The following is a 19,589-nucleotide window of genomic DNA, read 5'->3' as shown; positions in this document are numbered from 1 at the left end:
ATTAAAAAACAAACAAACAAAAACAACCACAACAGGATTCTCCTATGTATCCATCAGACTGGCAAAATTAAAAAGTCTGACAATACTAAATATTGCTGAGGATATGGGGTAACAGGAACTCTTACCCCCTGGTGTTCAGATGCAAATTAGTGCAACTACTTTGGGAAAATAATTTGGATTTATCTGTTAAAATTGAAGATATGCACACCCTAAATCCAGTAATTTCACTCATAGTTATATACCTTAGAAAAACTCATGCAGGTAAACAAGTTAATTGTAATGTTTATTCATAGCAACATGCTTTGTAAGATCTAAAAATTAGGCCCAGCTGGCATGGCTCAGTGGTTGAGCACCGACCTATGAACCAGGAGGTCATGGTTCGATTCCTGGTCAGGATACATGCCCAGGTTGCAGGCTCAATCCCTGGGGTGGGGTGTGCAGGAGGCAGCTGATTAATGATTCTGTCTCATCATTGATGTTTTTATCTCTCTCCCTCTCCCTGCCTCTCTGAAATCAGTAAAAAATATATATTTTAAAAATTTGACAAACTCAAATATCCATCTACATTAAAATGCTTAAGTAAATCTTGCACAGCTTGTTTATTTAGTGGAATAACATTTAGTGATGAATACAGCATAGATGAATTTCATAAACATGTGGTTGAACAAAACCCAGAGTATGTATGATGTGATTCTGTTTACAAAAGTTTAAAAAACTGACGAAACTGTTAAAGACAAGGGAATGATTATTAGAAGTTAGGAAAGTAGTTATCTCTGGGATAAGGAAGAGGGCTATGGTGGAAGAGAGATACAGAGGGCCTTTGGGTTCTAGTATATTCCATTTCTTGACTTAGTTTTGGTTACATTGGTGTTTTTTTTTGTGTGTGTGTTTTTTTTTTAATATATTTTATTGATTTTTTACAGAGAGGAAGGGAGAGAGATAGAGAGTTAGAAACATCGATGAGAGAGAAACATCGATCAGCTGCCTCCTGCACATCTCCTACTGGGGATGTGCCCGCAACCCAGGTACATGCCCTTGACCGGAATCGAACCTGGGACCCTTCAGTCCGCAAGCCGACGCTCCATCCACTGAGCCAAACCGGTTTCGGCTACATTGGTGTTTGAATCATAATTATTCAACAGCACATATGTCTTTTATGTATGTTTTCTGTACGTTATTTTTCACAATTTAAAAGTAAAGTTGCGCCGAAACCGGTTTGGCTCAGTGGATAGAGCGTCGGCCTGCGGACTGAGAGGTCCCGGGTTCGATTCCGGTCAAGGGCATGTACCTGGGTTGTGGGCATATCCCCAGTGGGAGATGTGCAGGAGGCAGCTGATCGATGTTTCTCTCTCATCGATGTTTCTAACTCTCTGTCTCTCTCCCTTCCTCTCTGTAAAAAATCAATAAAATATATTAAAATAAAAAAATAAAAGTAAAGTTGCTTTGGACTAAGAATCAGATCTGGGTTCTAGTTTTAGCTTGGTCTGCCACTTACACTCTTAGTGTCTTAGTTTTTTATCTGCTCTGTCTCCCTCATTATTTTACTATGAGGATTACATTAAAGCACTTAGAAAGGCTTTATAGGTTGTAAAGCTATATTCAGATACATATACAGATGGTGGTTTATTATTACTAGGCCATGTGACAGAATAACATTGAGTAGTTGATAGTATTATCCATATTAATGGAGGAGGACTGTAGGACATAATTATTCTGACAAGGATTTATGAACATCTGCCATGGGGCTAACAGTATGTTTGGTGCTATGGAAGGCAAAACTGCAAAGCCCCCAAAAAAGAGCTTAAGAAGGTAAGGTTCACTAGCCTAACACTTAGATGATACTACTTGAATAAATGAATGAAAAGTGTTAAGCTATAGGATTAATAGAAGCTGAACAAATATAATAAAGTACCAGTTATTTAGTAGAGAGAAAATAAACAAGAAGGATAAATCAGAATTTCAATATAACTAACTGTTGTGAAGAATTTGATTCATTCTTGAAATCCCAGAAGGGGCTTGTTGTGTATAATAATCTATGTTGTAGATTTCTGTAGTAATAACACCGTAAAACACCAGTGCAAGTTGCTAGTTGGTATGCACTGATATTGGAATAATTTTCTATTTATATTAAAACATTTTAAAATTGATTTTAGAAAGAGAGGAAGGGAGAGAGAGAGAAACATTGATCAGTTGTCTCCCATAGGCACCCTGACTGGGGATCAAACCCGCAACCTGGGGATGTGCATTGACCAGGAATTGATGCACAGGACAATGCTCCAACCAACTGAGCCACACTGGCCAGGGCCTGTATTTATATTTTAATGTGCTACCTGATACCATGGGACTATCCAAGTAATGAGGCTTTGCTAAATAGACCCAGCTAGAAGCCTACCTGGTTTATGTCCTGTTTCTCTAATCCTTTTCTGGTGGACTTTGCATATCTTTATGATTAGTATAGGGTAGACTACAAACTCAGCTGACCTGCTTCTCTGATCTTATTTATCTTTCTAACACCCTTCCCAGGATAAATTAATAAATACTTTAGTTTAAAAGTTAAACAATCAAACTTCATTTGTTTGATCCCACATTTATTTTCTTTTTAAAAATAATATTTTTATTGATTTCAGAGAGGAAGGGAGGAGAGAGAGAGATAGAAATATCAATGATGAGAATCATCGATTGGCTGCCTCCTGCACACTCCACACTGAGGATCGAGCCTACAACCTTGGCATGTGCCCTGACCAGAAATCGAATTGAGACCTCCTTGTTCATAGGATGATGCTCAACCACTGAGCCATGCCGGCTGGGCTGATCCCACATTTATTAAATATCTGTTGTGTTAATACTTCTGTCCACTTTCCCTTTCAGCTCCTTCAGGGCTTCTGATTACAAAGGATTAAGGCAGAGGAAGTGATAATCTAAGGAGCAGAGTAAATAATACTTGACCGGAGGGTGCTTGGCATATGTTTGTGGAGTGAACCTAATGGAAAACAAGATTTGTTATGAATAATCAGAGTGTAAATCATCAGGAATGTAATTTATCTGCAAATATACAAAAATATGAAGCCATAAAAGAGTCCAGGATTAGATTAAGATACTGTAAAACAATATAGCTTCCTACATGATGTGATGTTCCTGCCAACTGTGAAGGGTGTCCCAGCCCACTAGTCCTTAACTGCCTGCTTTCTCTTCACAGGCTCCCTGGGTCTCAGCCATTTGGGTCAGCCCCATTGGCCCCTGTGGTCAGCCAGCCAGCTGTGCTTCAGCCCTATGGCCCTCCCCCGACAAGTGCACAGGTGACTGCTCAGCTGGCTGGAATGCAGATCAGTGGTTCTGTGACCCCAGCCCCTCCCCCTTCAGGGTTGGGCTATGGTGAGTAGCTGTGACAACAGGAATGTTACTGTTCTCCCTTTTTTTAGAAGCATCAGGCTGTGGGGTATATGTTAATCCCTTTTCTTTCTTGTGTCTCTGAGCTATAGCAGCTGGGACAGGCATTCCTGCCCCTCATGTGATTTACTGAACACGGTGGCAGAATGGTGGGGGTTCTGATTCTACCTCTTCTACTTCTCAGGCCCACCCGCATCACTGGCGCCCGCCTCAGGAAGCTTCCCTAACGCTGGTCTGTATGGCTCCTGTCCTCAAGGCCAGGCTCCGCCCCTTAGCCAGGCCCAGGGTCATTCCGGGGCTCAGCCTCCACAGAGATCTGCCCCACAGCAGGCCTCCAGCTTCACACCCCAAGCTTCAGGGGGTCCTCGGATGCCTTCAATGACTGGTCCACTCCTGCCTGGACAGAGTTTTGGGGGACCCCCAGTGAATCAGCCCAACCATGTGTCCTCACCTCCTCCTCCTCAAGCTCCGCACCCTGGCACCCAGATGGCTGGGCCCCCAGGACCACCACCCCCTATGCACTCCTCCCAGCAGCAAGGCTATCAGCTGCAACAAAATGGTGAGTTTTTCCCAAGGTCTGTTTAGGAGCCAAAGGTTTCTGCTATTCAGATGTTTTTTGTTTGTTTGTTTGCTTTTAGTTTTGCTTGCTAAGTGGTAAACTAGAGGGATAGCTTCAGGGTATTATTACTAGGATGTAGGGGTTATAAGACATTCTTATAGTTCAGACAGTGTGGTCTTTCTCTGAATGGTCATTATTCTGCCTCATAATTCTCCATGTATAGGAGTCTAGTCATTTACCTGAGGCCTTAAGAAGAGGGGATTTTTAGTTCATCAACCTGTGTCCTTGTCTCTCAGGTTCCTTTGGACCAGCCCGGGGCCCTCAGCCCAATTATGGAAGTCCCTACCCAGGAGCACCCGCTTTTGGCAGTCAGCCTGGGCCTCCTCAGTCACTGCCTCCTAAGCGCCTGGATCCTGATGCCATCCCGAGCCCTGTAAGTAGATTCTGATGTGGTTCTGGGGAAGGAGTTTGTGGCTGCCAGATAAGTGACTCAACCTAGATGAGATAGTTGCCAGCATTTTCTGATTATTTTCTTCTTCATTCATCTTCTAAGTGTAGAAACTAGATGTAATATTTGACTCTTTGAACTGCAGCTTGAAGCCCCAGAAGTCTTTTGTGACACTTTTACTCCATAGCTGGGCAGGAAAGGAAGGGAAGACCAGAGTGATGTGGCTTGAGTGCTGCGTTCAGTCAATATTTGGACACAGCATGGTAACCTCTGCCCCTTCTGTGGGGTAGTGGCTGTGTCCAGGTCTTGTCCTCTTAGATCTAGTAGGACAGCAGCCTTCTTAATAGGTAGAGCTGGTGGGAATTATCTGGTGTTAGATGTTACAAGAAGGAAAGCCTCACTGTTTTCTCCCTGCTCCGATCCGGAAAGTTTTAGGAGAAAGCCTTTAGTACTTTTGTTTGCTAGGCTCCTGTGTGGATGGAGAAAGTGATCTATGTTTACAAGGGCAGTTTGGGGAAGCTGCTTCTCCAGAAAGAAGGTGAATCTCACCCTTAGAGCCATCAGAATCCTCAGGCCTCCCTTTCTTACTCAGAATAGAGGCTGGGGACCACGTTATAGTGCTGTCTGCAACATGTGCTGTCAGTTACCTCACCATGCTTAGCCATTGTCATATTCCATTCTGTTCTCTTCCTTTGGGGAACTACCAGGGTGAGGGACCTTGTTGGCTAGGGGGGACCTGAAAGGACTAAGCAGCCCTTCCTTCCTTTCCCCCCCTCAGTGAGAAGGGGAGTCTGGTGCATGTGAAGGGAGGCTTCTTTCAGCAGAAGAATATTCCTTAGATGAGGCTTGGAGGGAATATCCCTCTTCTTCCTTAGAATTTATCCCATTCAGCCTCTCTTTAAACCCCTGCTTGCCTCTTGTATGTCTTTGTCCTTATTTTTCTACATCATAGTCTAAGCCATTAAAACCTCTGTGTTGGAACAGAAAGACTTGGAATTTCTGATCTAGAGAGAGCCTGATTTCAGCAGTGTGAGCTGGGCTCCAGCTGTTCGTGTCTAACTCATCAGGGTTGAGAGAAGTAACATCTGCTTCTTGTTCTTTTGTCTCCTTCCCTGTATTCCCCTGCTGCCTTTATTATTAAAACACTAAAAAGCAACTCAATGAGCTGCCTCCTCAGCAGAAAACCAGGCACAGAATAGACCCTGATGCCATTCCTAGTCCAGTAAGTGCAGGGGGTGGGTGTGTGTGTGTGTGCGTGTCATCCATGTGTTAGTGCCACCCATGCATGCCTGTGACCCATTTTCACCTCATCCACCATGTCCATCCCTCTCCATCCTTTTCCCTTAGTCCTTCTAGACCTCGCTTTTATAAACTAGAAGGATGTGCATGCCTCAAGTCACCATGTAATGAAGAGGTAGCAACCTGTTAGCAGTGCCTTAAGTATGGGGTGGTAGAAGCTCAGGCTCTAAGGGCGGGGTCAGGTGGCATGTTAAGCTTTGGTGTTAGTCCTGCTGGTTCCTCCAGGAGCCTGCATGTGGCATTTGATGGAACTGGACAACGATGAGCAGTAAATCCTTCCCCTTTGGGTTTGAATTGTCTACAGCTTGTTGTGGAGAAACATTTGTGGCTATAAGTTTGGGGTACTGGCATTTCTTACAGGGGAAGGGACTATTGTTTTGGGAACGTGTGAGCCACTTCTCATCTGCTCTGGACTATAGATTCGTATTCTCCCTTTACTTTTCCTGGTTTTACCAAACTCACCTTGGAGGTCATCAGCCTGCACAAAGATCTGATTACAGCTTTGCTAACAATTGTTCTTTCCTTTGCTGGGTTGCCAAAATATGGGAGACTGAGGATTGGGCTAGAGGAATGGGTGCTTACCCTCTTCTCCCATATTTATACATCGATGCTCACCTGAACACAGGCAGCATCTGCTTCCTCACCTTACCCAATCATTTCTGGCTGTTACGTCCTCTCCTCACCCTGTCCTTCTCTTTTCATTGAATGTACAGTCACTCCAGGTAGATTCATTTTTACATGGTTACTGTTGTCTGTTTTCTTGTTCTGACTCAAAATATGTTTTGGGGGGAGGGGGAAATGGGGTAGGCTTAACAGGGGAGGGAAGTGAAATCTGATCATGTTTGAAGGCTTCTGATAAGAGCTGGAGCGGTCCTGGAGTTAGGGGAATAAAAGGGTGATTATTACTGATAGAGAGTCTGGGCAATTAATGAAACCCACTCTTGGCATTGCCTGTCCAGCATGTTGTAGAGCAGATTGGCATTATAGCATTTTATATGGTCTCCAGAACGAGAGCAGGGCTGGCGTTCCTTGGCAAATTGTTTCTGTGCTGTAGCTCCAGCCTTTCTTTCTCCTAGCTCTCTGGGGCCTGCTAGTCCCTTTCCTTGTGTCCCCTCACTCATTTCACTTTTCCCTACAGATTCAGGTCATTGAGGATGACAGGAACAACCGGGGTTCAGAGCCATTTGTTACTGGAGTACGAGGCCAGGTTCCACCCTTAGTTACCACCAACTTTCTAGTGAAAGACCAAGGTAAGAAAGGCATTAACTCCTCCCTGAGGAGACTTTTACTCCAAGATTATCAGCTTACAGATGGGCATTTGTCAGTCTTTAATCAAAGACCAGCTCCTCATTGGTCCTTGGATGGGGGAAGCCATCCTCAGCTCTAGCATTTGTGGGGGTGATGGGGTGGATCAGCAAAGGAGAGCTGGTTAACTGGAGGGATTCTGTGATCTGACTCAGATTTTCTGCCTCCTTCAGGAAATGCAAGTCCCCGATACATTCGATGCACATCCTATAATATCCCTTGCACATCTGACATGGCTAAGCAGGCTCAGGTGCCCCTGGCAGCTGTCATCAAGCCGCTGGCAAGGCTGCCCTCAGAAGAGGTAAGTCAGGGTATGAAAGGGAGGAAGGGAGGAAGGATAAGACTTCTTTCTAGATATGATTCTGGAGATCACAAGGGAAGAAGTCTTGGTTGGGTGGGAGGGGAGAGTATCTTCAATAGCTTTCTATCTCGGGGCTCATGCCTTAAGAGGGGGGTAGGGATGACAGCAAAAGCCCAAGAAGTTGCTTAATGGGAACAGGGTCCATAGGGGAAACAAACAGTATGAAAAGAGACAGGGCCAACTTATAGGGGAAGAGATAGCTGGATTGAAGAGACAGCTGGATACAGGAGCCTCTGGTCATTTCCACATGATTAGAAGCGCATTATTCTATTTTTTCTTAGATGCTATCCTATCATCCCAGGTAGGTTAGGGATATTAGGACAGCATGTAAGAAGAAAAGGTAAATTGGGATCCAGTAGTCCTTCTCTTACCTGGCTTGAGCCCTGATCTGTCAGCCTAGTACTTGAAATCAGCATGAAAAGAGAAAGGACTTGGCCACTGCTCTGCCAGGCCTTGGTAGGACATCCTCATGTTCATGCCTCACTTATCAAATTTAGGGTGGATTTCTGTATAACTGGAAGCTCAAGGCTCACTTTACATCCTGCTTCTCTGCCTTGCTGTGTTTTCTCTTTTTCTCTTCCTGGATCTCAATGGGGATGCTTCGACACTTGTTTGCTGGTTTTTTATCTGTAGGGTGATATCTTCCTGGGGCATCAATAGGTGTTATATAAATCCAGGGGTGGAGAGGACATAAGTGTCATAGATACTTGGTTGGGGAAGGAAGCAGGAATCAAGATCTCTAGGGCAAGAGTGAAGGAGACTGAAGATAGGGCCAGAAATGAGAATCATAGGTAATTTTGGCTTTCTCCTTTTATGCCTATAGCAGATCCTGGCTTAGCAGGGCCAGTTTCACCATCCCTTTTCTTTCAAGAAGTGACATTCTGGAGATGGGGAGGGAACTATGAAATTTAGACTCTTACGGATATTTATGTGACCAGTACCCTCATCATTTGTCTTCATTCCCCTTCCCTGACTCCCTCCCCAGGCAAAATGTCTGAGCCATGGCTTCTCCCTCCAGGTTGTTCTTTCTCAACCCACTGAAGCTTCCCTGTATGTCTGAGCCCTTCCCCTTTGCTCCTTAGGCTTCACCGTATCTCGTCGACCATGGGGAATCTGGCCCTTTGCGCTGCAATCGCTGCAAAGCATACATGTGCCCTTTCATGCAGTTCGTTGAGGGAGGGAGACGCTTCCAGTGCTGCTTTTGCAGCTGTATCAATGACGGTATGTTCACCGTGGCTGGGACTGGGGGCGATCTGGATTGCATCTTCAGTGTTTTCTTTCTAGTTAGATAGATGAGGGTCATTATATAGGAACCAGGGAAGTAGGACACATATGGGGACGTAGGGGAGTAGAGTGAGCTCAGTCAGGGCCAGACTTACTAAGATTGAGAGTGGAGCTTTGAATAACACTCTGCCCTACTCCCCACAGTTCCCCCCCAGTATTTTCAACATCTGGATCATACCGGCAAACGTGTGGATGCTTATGATCGTCCTGAGCTATCCCTGGGTTCCTATGAATTCTTGGCCACTGTAGATTACTGCAAGGTGAGAGGAGATAACATGGGGAGGAACAGTGGGTAGAGGACAATGAGACAGCTAAGAATTGCTGTGATCATTTCCCTAACCCCTTCTTTGTCCCCTTTGACTTCTCTCTAATCAACTGGCTGCAACCTCCCTCCCTGCAACATTTCTTTCCTTTGCAGAACAATAAGTTCCCCAGCCCTCCTGCCTTCATCTTCATGATTGATGTCTCCTACAATGCCATCAGGAGTGGTCTTGTTAGGCTCCTCTGTGAGGAGCTTAAGTCACTGTTAGACTTTCTACCTAGGTGAGTTAGGGAGCTGAGGTGCTTCCTTTGCATAATGATGTTGGGGGGTGGGGGTGTCTGGGCTGGCAGCAGATGGAGTGTGATGTCATGAAGCTCGGTGGTGGAGAAGGTGACAGGTCTGGGTAACGATATCATCTTCTACAGGGAGGGTGGAGCGGAAGAGTCAGCAATCCGAGTTGGCTTCGTCACCTATAATAAGGTGCTCCACTTCTATAATGTGAAGAGCTCATTGGCCCAGCCACAGATGATGGTTGTATCTGATGTGGCTGACATGTTTGTGCCACTGCTGGATGGCTTCCTGGTCAATGTCAATGAGTCTCGGGCAGTCATCATCAGGTAAGAGCCAGACTGTGGGGGTAAAGTGGGGATGAGGTGGGCACAACTATACAAAGCCAGAGAGTGAGCAAAGGGGTCAGCAGAAGGACAGGCGCGGTGCTTTAGGAGTTTTCAGAGTCTGGGGACTCTTCCCAGGTGACTCTTCAGGGAATTGAGGACTTTGGAGTCTGGATATCAATTTTGAATGCCTCCCATTACCTATCTCTTCAGCTTATTGGATCAGATTCCAGAAATGTTTGCAGACACAAGAGAGACAGAGACAGTATTTGCCCCCGTTATCCAGGCTGGGATGGAGGCACTGAAGGTAAGGCTAGCGTCCCCAGCAACCTCCTCTGCCTTGTTTTTCTCTGGCCAGTGTACCCCCTGGGATACAACTCCTGTTTCCTCAGTGATTGATGACTCTCCAGTGATTCAGCCTGCCTGCCATAGCTGCACTGAAGAAAGGGCAAGGGAGGGGATGAATGAATAATAGATGAATAAAGGAAAGAATGAACAAGCAGTCTTCTCTTCTTTCCTAGGCTGCCGAATGTGCAGGGAAGCTGTTTATATTCCACACCTCCCTGCCCATTGCCGAGGCCCCAGGGAAACTGAAGAACAGAGATGACAGGAAGTTGATCAACACAGACAAAGAGAAGGTGTGGGATTGGGAGAAAGGGGGAGAACTTTCCATTATAGAGGAGGGTAGTGACTCTTCCCAATGCAATACAGTATTCTTAATTTTCTTAAGCGGGGCTGGGATTGGATACTCTGCCCTTTCGCATGTGACATCTGTGACTGCCAACCTTCTTCACTGCCCCCCATCTTTCTATCCCATCTCATTGCCAAGCCCTGGGTAGATTTTTTTTAAAAAGAGAACATTCGCCCTAGCCGGTTTGGTTAGGTGGATAGAGCATCAGCCTGCGGACTGAAGGGTCCCAGGTTCGATTCTGGTCAAGGGCATGTACCTTGGTTGCAGGCACATCCTCAGTAGGGGGTGTGCAGGAGGCAGCTGATCGATGTTTCTCTCTCATCGATGTTTCTAACTCTCTCTCTCTCCCTTCCTCTCTAAAAAATCAATAAAATATTAAAAAAAGAGAACATTTCTTTACCATTACAAACTCCTATGAGTAGACTGAATTTACATTTGAATATTCTATAACACATATATGAGATATTTGGAGCTGAGATACTTGAACGTTTTCTTCTGTTCCTCCCCAGACTCTGTTCCAGCCTCAGACAGGCGCTTACCAGGCCCTGGCCAAAGAGTGTGTGGCCCAAGGTTGCTGTGTAGACCTCTTCCTCTTCCCTAACCAGTATGTTGATGTGGCAACACTCTCTGTTGTACCCCAGCTCACTGGTGGCTCTGTCTACAAATATACTTGCTTTCAGGTATGGCATGGGACTCTGGGTGGCACGTGGAACAGGACTGGGAGTGTCTGCCTACATGTCTTTAGCTACTGACTCATTAATAGGAATAGTGTTAGAGAAGACTGCATAGTGTGAAGAAGAGAGCCATGAGCCCTAGCTTGTGTGGCTCAGTGGATAGAGCGTTGGCCTGCGGACTGAAGGGTCCCAGGTTCGATTCCGGTCAAGGGCACATGCCCAGGTTGCGGGCTCGATTCCCAGTAGGGGGGTGCAGGAGGCAGCCAATCAATGATTCTCTCTCATCATGGATGTTCCTGTCTCTCTCTTTCCCTCTCCCTTCCTCTCTGAAATCAATAAAAATATATTTTTTAAAAACAGAAGAAGAGAGCCATGAGTGTAGTGCTTGGGAGTGTGGGGCTTAGAGTCAGTCCTGGGTTGATATTCTGGCCCTACCACTTACTAGCTATGACCTCGGGGAAATTACTTGTCTGTTTCTTCATATGTAAAGTAGGATTTTAATATTTATTAATTAGGATTTGTCATCAGGATTAAGTAATTATATATAAAGCTTTTGATGTGGTACCTGGCATATAATGTGCTTAAAAGGTATCATCATCACCTCCATATCATCCTCTTCTCTGCTATTGTTATTATGGGTCAGCAGCTTGCAGAGTGGAGGGGATGCAGGGAGATTGTTTGCAGGATGTTATGTGATGTGACTTTGGGCCTGTGGGGCTGCAGGTGGAGAATGACCAGGAGCGGTTCATGAGTGATCTGCGTCGGGATGTAGAGAAGGTCGTTGGCTTTGATGCTGTGATGCGAGTCCGGACGAGCACTGGTCAGTCCTGGTTGAGAAGAGCAGGTGGGGGGGCTAAATCTAGGAGGGAGGCAAGTGGCACCCGTCATACCTTTAGCCCTGACCCTGTCCATGTGGCCTCAGGTATCCGTGCTGTAGATTTCTTTGGGGCTTTCTACATGAGCAACACAACAGATGTGGAGCTGGCTGGACTGGATGGGGAAAAGACGGTGACTGTGGAATTCAAGCATGATGATCGGCTCAATGAAGAGAGTGGAGCCCTCCTGCAGGTGGCAGGCAGCAGGCGGGAGGCAGGGGCTGGAGAGGAAGTCTTAGGTGTCCTTTCACTGGATATAAAAAGGCTGCAGGGAAGAGGGTGAGGGGTGGGTAGAGAGACCTAGAAGAGGCTGAGGAAGGGATGGCTCATGTCTTTCCTCTAGTTTAATAATATAGCAAAGGGGCAGTTTTTCAGAGGGATTGGTGAGGGAGGGGTGTAAGCTCCCTTTTTCTTTCTTCCCCTAGTGTGCCCTGCTTTACACCAGCTGTGCAGGGCAGCGACGGCTCCGCATACACAACCTGGCCCTGAACTGCTGCACCCAGCTAGCTGATCTGTATCGAAACTGTGAGACTGACACGCTCATTAACTACATGGCTAAGTTTGGTGAGGATAGCGGCAGGGCAGGGTGGGATTTGGGCTGAAAAAGGTGATGGTTAACCCAGGTAGATGTGGTGGGAAGGCACATGTGATGGAGTGGCTGACTAGTGACTGTGCTATTTCTATTTCGCATCCAGCATACCGGGGGGTCCTAAACAGCCCTGTGAAGACTGTTCGTGACACTCTTATCACCCAGTGTGCTCAGATCCTGGCCTGTTACAGAAAGAACTGTGCCAGCCCCTCCTCTGCAGGACAGGTGGGCAGGCATGTTGGTGGAGGAGTTGTTGAGACAAATGTTTGCATTTGGGAGGGATTTCTCATGATTATTGACTTTATCTTGATAACCGCCTTCAGCTGATCCTCCCTGAGTGCATGAAGCTACTCCCAGTTTACCTGAACTGTGTGTTGAAGAGTGATGTCCTACAGCCTGGAGCTGAAGTCACTACTGATGACCGTGCCTATGTCCGACAGCTGGTTACCTCCATGGACGTGGCTGAGACCAATGTCTTCTTCTATCCTCGGCTCCTACCTTTGGTGCGACTGAGGGCTGGAGAGTGAGACACTGCTCTGAGAAAAGGGCATCATAGAAGGAGGCTGGGAAAGATTAATATTATCTGTGTCTGACATTTATTTGTTTTTACCTATGTTATGTGATTTAATTTTCACAGAATTACTGAGGGACTTAGCTTTCTGAAATTTGGGGGGGGGGGGCAGTAAACGTGTCTCACCTTCTCAGTAACATTTCCCCCCTTTCCTTTTGTCTAGACAAAGTCTCCCATTGAGAGTACCACTGAACCACCAGCAATTCGAGCATCTGAAGAGCGTCTAAGCAATGGGGATATATATTTGCTGGAGAATGGGCTCAACCTTTTCATCTGGGTGGGAGCAGGTGTCCAACAGGGTGTTGTCCAGAGCCTCTTCAGCGTCTCCTCCTTCAGTCAGATCACCAGTGGCTTGGTACGGGCAGGGCATCAAGGGGAATATGGGTGTGGAAATGTACTTTGTGGTAGGAACCAATGAAGTTTTTGTACTAGTCCCGTTAAATAGCAGGGAACACTTGGAGGGCAGGGAAGGTGCTGTCATTCTTCCCAGGCTTCCTCGTTTCAGATGATGGATAAATCTGTGCTGCCCCATATTGACTGGACTCAGAGTACCTTACCATAAGGATTAATGAATTTTGTGTTCCAGAGTATTCTGCCAGTTCTGGATAATCCGCTGTCCAAGAAGGTTCGAGGCCTCATTGATAGCTTAAGGGCACAGAGATCACGGTACATGAAGGTAACACTGATCTGAACCTTGGATTTTTTACCTGGTTAAGTTCTCACCTTGAAGTGGGGTAGGGAGTGAGTGACTAGATAATGGGGTTTCAGGGCATGTTTAATTCTCATTGGCTCTGCCTCATGACGCTGTGTTCTGGCCATAGCTTATCGTGGTGAAGCAGGAGGACAAGCTGGAGATGCTGTTCAAGCACTTCCTGGTGGAAGACAAGAGCCTGAGTGGAGGAGCATCCTATGTGGACTTTCTCTGTCATATGCACAAGGAGATTCGGCAGCTACTGAGCTAGAGCAAGTGGGTAAAGGCATAAGGTCCCAGGCCAGCTTCCAGAAAGTACCCCAAGGCAGCAGGGAAATCAGGACAGTTCCATATCTTATAAGTCATGTAAGCTGACCTCAGTCTCTTTGGGGGGAGGGAGAGGTATAAGGAGACAACTTCTTTCTGGGCTCAAGTATTCTCCCACTCTGTCATGTCCTGCTGATAGAAGGTGCCCCTATCCCCTCACTTTGCCCTTCTTTTCCTGCTAATCCGGTTGTAATGAATGTAGTTTCTCAGTTCACTGTATATGATTCGGTTAGGGGATTTGGAGGTACCCAGACCCTGGTGATACCATGTCCCTTTGGACCAACCTCCAAGAAGAGGGAACAGGCAGGAAGGAGTGGGGATCCCAGGGTTACTATGGGGAGGGGGGGCGCTAATTCAGCTCAGTGCCATCAACAACTTCCTATATTAGGGATAAAACATACAGATGCACAAGAGCTAGGGTTTAGACCTTAGGTGGTGGAGAGAGAAGTGGTTGGTCCTTCATGGGCCTGGAAGTCAGCAGCCAAGTCAAAATTACTGAGGATGGTTGATTAGCTTTCTCTGCTTCCATGCTTTTGTTCTCTCCTGCAATGATTGGTGATCACTCCGTGGACAGAGGCACGCAGTCAGAGGTGAATGAGCCTGGGAACTGAGTTGCAAAGTATATTAACACCTGGGGGAGGTGCCAGCCTACTTTCCAGCTGGAGAGGCCCCAATACTGGATGGTTCTGTAGGAAGCCTGGTCATCAACTTGCAATACCTCACAGAACCAGCCCACATCCCACTCTGAGCTCCCACTGGAAACACTGCTTCTCCAAGCTGGGGATTGCTGGGGAGCGAGGCAGAGGTGGCCAGAGCTCTGTACTCTCCTCCCGGGACATAAAGTGGCCGACAGTTATCTTCCAACCCGAACTGGCTGGAGCAGGACAAGGGCTAGGCTTGATGCTGGCCAGGCTTCCCTACTCCCAGCCTGGGATGCCCCTGCTCTGGACTTCTCATTTCTCTTCATTGGTTTATTTTTCAATGCATCTTTAATTTGTAAAGAAATAAAGTAAATTAAGATGTAACCAGCAGCCTCATTTTTACCGGCGACGTATCACTTGCCCTCCAGTCCTTCCTGCTAAGTGGACGGCTGGGAGGAGCTGCGCATGCGCCACGGGCCCCCGCCGCGTAGAGCCCAGTTCCCGGTACGACTCGGCGCGGGGCGGGGTCCGGTGCTGTCCTAGGGGGCTGGCTGCCAGAGTAGACATGGCGGCCGGCCGCACCCGGGCGGTGCTTGCCGCCCTGGCTGTGCTTACTGTCTGTGCGGCCAGCGGCCCGGGGCCCGGGACAGAAAGGGAGCCCGGTGGGGAGGCGGAGTGGGCGGAGCCGTGGGATGGAGCCGTTTTCCGGACGCCGTCGGCGCTGGGCGCAGTGGGGGTGGCGCGCAGTCCGGAGACCCGGTGGCCGGGGAGAAAGGACGCAGGGGACCTGCCGGTGCTGCTGTGGTGGAGCCCGGGGCTGTTCCCCCACTTCCCGGGCGACTCGGAGCGCATCGAGTGCGCGCGCGGCGCGTGCGTGGCGTCCCGGGACCGCGGGGTGCGGGGGCTCTCGCGCACGCGCGCGCTGCTCTTCTACGGCACCGACTTCCGCGCGTCGGAGGCGCCGCTGCCCCGTCTAGCGCACCAGAGTTGGGCGCTGCTGCACGAGGAGTCGCCCCTCAACAACTTCCTGCTGAGCCACGGTCCGGGCATCCGCCTCTTTAATCTGACCGCCACCTTCAGCCGCCACTCGGACTACCCGCTGCCGCTGCAGTGGCTGCCCGGGGCCGCCTACCTGCGCCGCGCGGCGCCTCCCCTCCGGGAGCGTGCGGAGTGGCGCCGCCGCGGCTACGCGCCGCTGCTGTATCTGCAGTCGCACTGTGACGTGCCTGCGGACCGGGACCGCTACGTGCGCGAGCTCATGCGCTACATCCCGGTGGGTGCGAGCGGGGGCGGGGGTGGGGGTGGGGGAGGCGCCGGGCCAGGCCAGGACCCCTGTCCAGGCCGACCTGCCGACCTGCCGTACCCACTTGACCTGTACTCTGCCCGCCCAGGTGGACTCGTACGGGAAATGCCTGCAGAATCGGGAGCTGCCCACCCCGCGGTTACAGGACACAGCCACGGCCACCACCGAGGACCCAGAGCTCCTGGCCTTCTTGTCCCGCTATAAGTTCCATCTGGCGCTCGAGAACGCGATCTGTGACGACTACATGACAGAAAAGCTGTGGCGCCCCATGCACCTCGGTGCGGTGCCTGTGTATCGCGGCTCCCCCTCGGTGAGGGACTGGATGCCCAACAATCACTCCATCATCCTCATCGATGACTTTGAGTCACCGCAGAAGCTGGCAGAGTTTATTGACTTCCTGGACAAGAACGATGAAGAATATATGAAATACCTGGCATACAAACAACCCGGGGGCATCACCAACCAGTTCCTCCTGGATAGTCTGAAGCATCGGGAGTGGGGAGTGAATGACCCTTTATTGCCCAACTATCTCAATGGCTTCGAGTGTTTCGTTTGTGATCATGAGCTGGCGAGGCTGGAGGCGGAGAAAGCCCACGAAGCCGCCCCCGGAGACACCCCTGTCCCTGAGCCTCACATTGCCCAGCCCTCACACATGGACTGCCCAGTGCCAACACCTGGCTTTGGCAGTGTGGACGAGATTCCTGCGAGTGACAGGTAAGGTAGCTGGGGTCCCCTGCAGCCATCAAGTCAGATTATTTGCTTACTGTGGACAATGAATTAGCACGAGGTGCTGAGGGGCTGTTGTATAAAGAAATTATGAGAGGGGCTCACTCTGCATTTAAGGTGTCAGAGGTCTAGCTGGGGATATAAGACAAATGGAGAAAGCTCAGTAAAGATGTAAACTATAATCCAAGGCAACAACATATGAAAATCAGCTGATGGGGACAACGTTTGCAATAGTAACTCAAAAAAGGTTTCAACCCGAGCAGAGGACCTGTTCAGAGAAGTGATGAGGGAGAGACAGGTGGGCAGATAAAGGGGGGCCAGGATACACGTAGCCTGAATACCAGGCTCAGAAATTGGGCGGTCCTGAAAATCACTTCAGCTATTTATTGAACACCTTTTGTATCTGTGGTGTGGGTGGGGATGAGGGATACAAAGATGAGTATTTTGAGGGAAGTTTGTAATAGCCCGAGTTCACACCTGTTAACCTGGTGTAATTATTAATAACACCTCCTTTCACTCTTAAAGGTATCCTGATTTGGATGATTCACCCTAGACAGAATTTTATATTCACCCTAGACAGAATAGAGGGAATTCTTTTTTTTTCTTCTTTTTTTTAGAGGGAATTCTTTAAAAAGATAATAATTATCAATGGTGGGCAGTGTGGATTAGAAGCGAAGTAAGGAGGCTACTGTGGTAGATGGTAGACTGTGTCAGCTTTGGGAACAAGGTCAGCATGGGAGGTGGAGTGGGAAAATACTGAATCCTCTTGCAGCAAACCACACCTGTTGGGAAAGAAGCAGTAAAAGATGATTAAACTTGAGAAAGAGAGGTTGCTGGATTGGCCTGCAGAGACCGCCTTTGACAGTGGATGGCAGCAGAGGGTTGTTTATATGTGCTACTGGCACAGTTTGGTCCTGGAAATGATGTCCTCCATCAAAAGTAATTTGTATCTAGTTTATGCTGAACATGATATGATTTACTAGAGGAAAAGTGTAAAACAATGTAAACAATAAATTCAGGATATCTCTTAATCTGGGTCCTGAATGCTGCTGCACCTTCATTTTTGATTATTGAGATAAAGGTGCAACTTGAAAGGTAACCATCTAAATACATAACAACTGCTTTCCTAATCTGGCCCCGCCTTGCTTGCCTTTTTGAACTCCCTCCACATTGGGAACCAGGAACAGGAAAGTTAGGAAGTTTGGCTCATTGATTGGGCCGTGTGACATAATCACGTTTGTGGCTTACCACCTGTCACCTGAACCAGTACTGGATTTACCTCACATTCCTTCCCTTTGGAGCAGAGCCCTGTGCGAGACAGAGACCACTGTATCTGCTTAAGGTTTTGTGGACTCCATAGCTGTGCTGAGGTTCCATAATCCAACCCTCATTTTGATATTTCAGCTGGAAGGAGATGTGGCTGCAAGACTATTGGCAAGGTCTGGACCAGGGGGAAGCTCTCACTGCCATGATCCACAACAATGAGACACAAGAGAGGAAATTTTGGGATTACCTACATGAGATCTTCCTGAAAAGGAACCAAAATCTCTAATTACCCTGCGAGAGCTTTGAACTTGGTAGGTCTAAGGAGATGGAAGTCATTCTACCACAGGACATGCTGCACAAACCCTGAATGAACATTGCCTTATCCTGAATTTAAGGGATTCTAGTTGTATCTACTGATATTTTATCCTAATGATGTATAGCCAGGGTCTCAGACTGTGGTAATAGGGCTTCCCCTCAAGGAGAGATGAAGGCATCCAGTTCTTAGTTTAGTGGAAAAGAGAAGCCTGAAACGCCCATTTGATTCAAGGTGCAGATCCAACAGAATTTTTAAAGAACTGCTTATTTCTCTAGCCATTTCATCCTCTCAATTATGATTGGAAGAACACCTTAGTACTTGGCTACAAATGAGGTAAGATTTCTCATGTGCTATTCCTCAAACCCCTTATTATTTAGTACCTTTTCCAACCTCTTTTCCAGATATTCTGCTTTATGAACTGTTATGTTGGTGATGAAGCAAAACTCCTTGTGGGTTGTATTCTAGTTCTCTGGAGTTGTATTTTTTTTATCATTTACCTTGAATTTCATGTTAGTCTTTTTATTTTAAAATTTTTTTCCTTTCCTAGTTTTCCACAATTTCTGATGAAGGTATAGCAGCCTTGCCACCATTCCCACATTCATTCTTCTCTGCATTAAATTGGCTATAGATTTGACAGTTTTAACTTATATATATATATATATATATATATATATATATATATATATATATTCCTATATAATAAAGGGGTAATATGCAAATTGGCCCAATGGCAGAACGACCAGTTGCTATGATGCACACTGACCACCAGGGGGCAGACGCCCAATGCATGAGCTATCCACAGGGGGAGTGCTGCTCAGCCACAAACTGGGCTGATGCAATGCTAAGGATGTCAGACTACGGTTTTGGGGAGCGAGCCTAAGCCGTCAGTTGGACATCCCTCGAGGGCTCCCGGACTGTGAATCACAGTCCAGGCTGAAGGGACCCCCTCCCTCTCCAGTGCACAAATGTCATGCACTAGGCCTCTAGTATATATAAAATTTTGAAATGTTAAAATAGGCCAGTGTGAATCAGAGTGAAGAATTTTATATGTATTTGTTTTTTCTGTCTAATGAAGTCTTTCCTCTATTTTATTTTTATATATTACAAAAGTCCCATTTCCCCCAGTCATGAAAATTGTGGAAAAAACAGCCCAGCAGTATAGTTTATATTCTGTAGCACTTTTCATCTTAAGTGGGATGAATATTCTAGCTTCACTCATTCTATTGCTGATATTCTTTTATACAACTTTATAGTATTTCTGAGACCACATTTTGATGGAGCCCACCCAAGTCTAAGGAGATGAGAGGTGAGGCAAGAGATGTAAGTCACCACAAGTGGCTGGCTAAATAAAAAGCTGTTAGTTAAGCCCTAACCAGTTTGGCTCAGTAGATGGAGCGTCG

General features: G+C 47.3%; 2 protein-coding genes across 2 annotated transcripts in view; both read left to right on the top strand.

Annotated features, from left to right (window-relative positions):
- Window positions 1-14,960, top strand: part of SEC24C (SEC24 homolog C, COPII coat complex component) — a 28,563-nt gene extending 13,603 nt beyond the window's left edge. Inside the window, exons 4-24 of the mRNA XM_081104999.1 lie at window positions 3,197-3,372; window positions 3,572-3,946; window positions 4,243-4,379; window positions 5,548-5,616; window positions 6,832-6,943; window positions 7,172-7,299; window positions 8,442-8,580; window positions 8,788-8,903; window positions 9,062-9,186; window positions 9,331-9,522; window positions 9,733-9,826; window positions 10,041-10,157; window positions 10,720-10,890; window positions 11,608-11,704; window positions 11,807-11,952; window positions 12,185-12,323; window positions 12,455-12,573; window positions 12,672-12,851; window positions 13,083-13,274; window positions 13,506-13,595; window positions 13,741-14,960. Coding sequence (XP_080961125.1) covers window positions 3,197-3,372; window positions 3,572-3,946; window positions 4,243-4,379; window positions 5,548-5,616; window positions 6,832-6,943; window positions 7,172-7,299; window positions 8,442-8,580; window positions 8,788-8,903; window positions 9,062-9,186; window positions 9,331-9,522; window positions 9,733-9,826; window positions 10,041-10,157; window positions 10,720-10,890; window positions 11,608-11,704; window positions 11,807-11,952; window positions 12,185-12,323; window positions 12,455-12,573; window positions 12,672-12,851; window positions 13,083-13,274; window positions 13,506-13,595; window positions 13,741-13,881 — 3,055 coding nt within the window. The 3' untranslated portion in view covers window positions 13,882-14,960. The remainder of the gene's footprint in view (window positions 1-3,196; window positions 3,373-3,571; window positions 3,947-4,242; window positions 4,380-5,547; window positions 5,617-6,831; window positions 6,944-7,171; window positions 7,300-8,441; window positions 8,581-8,787; window positions 8,904-9,061; window positions 9,187-9,330; window positions 9,523-9,732; window positions 9,827-10,040; window positions 10,158-10,719; window positions 10,891-11,607; window positions 11,705-11,806; window positions 11,953-12,184; window positions 12,324-12,454; window positions 12,574-12,671; window positions 12,852-13,082; window positions 13,275-13,505; window positions 13,596-13,740) is intronic.
- A 168-nt stretch (window positions 14,961-15,128) lies between these two features.
- On the top strand, window positions 15,129-18,159 carry FUT11 (fucosyltransferase 11; the record flags this gene model as incomplete). Its single annotated transcript, XM_081104420.1, has 3 exons — window positions 15,129-15,851; window positions 15,970-16,595; window positions 18,012-18,159. Exons 1-3 carry the CDS (start codon window positions 15,144-15,146, stop codon window positions 18,157-18,159), a joined length of 1,482 nt encoding a protein of 493 aa, XP_080960546.1. The 5' UTR covers window positions 15,129-15,143.
- Window positions 18,160-19,589: the final 1,430 nt, after the last annotated feature.

The sequence above is a fragment of the Myotis nattereri genome (genome assembly GCF_964212035.1).
Source record: "Myotis nattereri genome assembly, chromosome: 13".
Taxonomy (NCBI): Eukaryota; Metazoa; Chordata; class Mammalia; order Chiroptera; family Vespertilionidae; genus Myotis; species Myotis nattereri.
The sequence above is the reverse complement of the archived record's forward strand: the minus strand, read 5'-3'. Positions and strand labels throughout refer to the sequence as shown.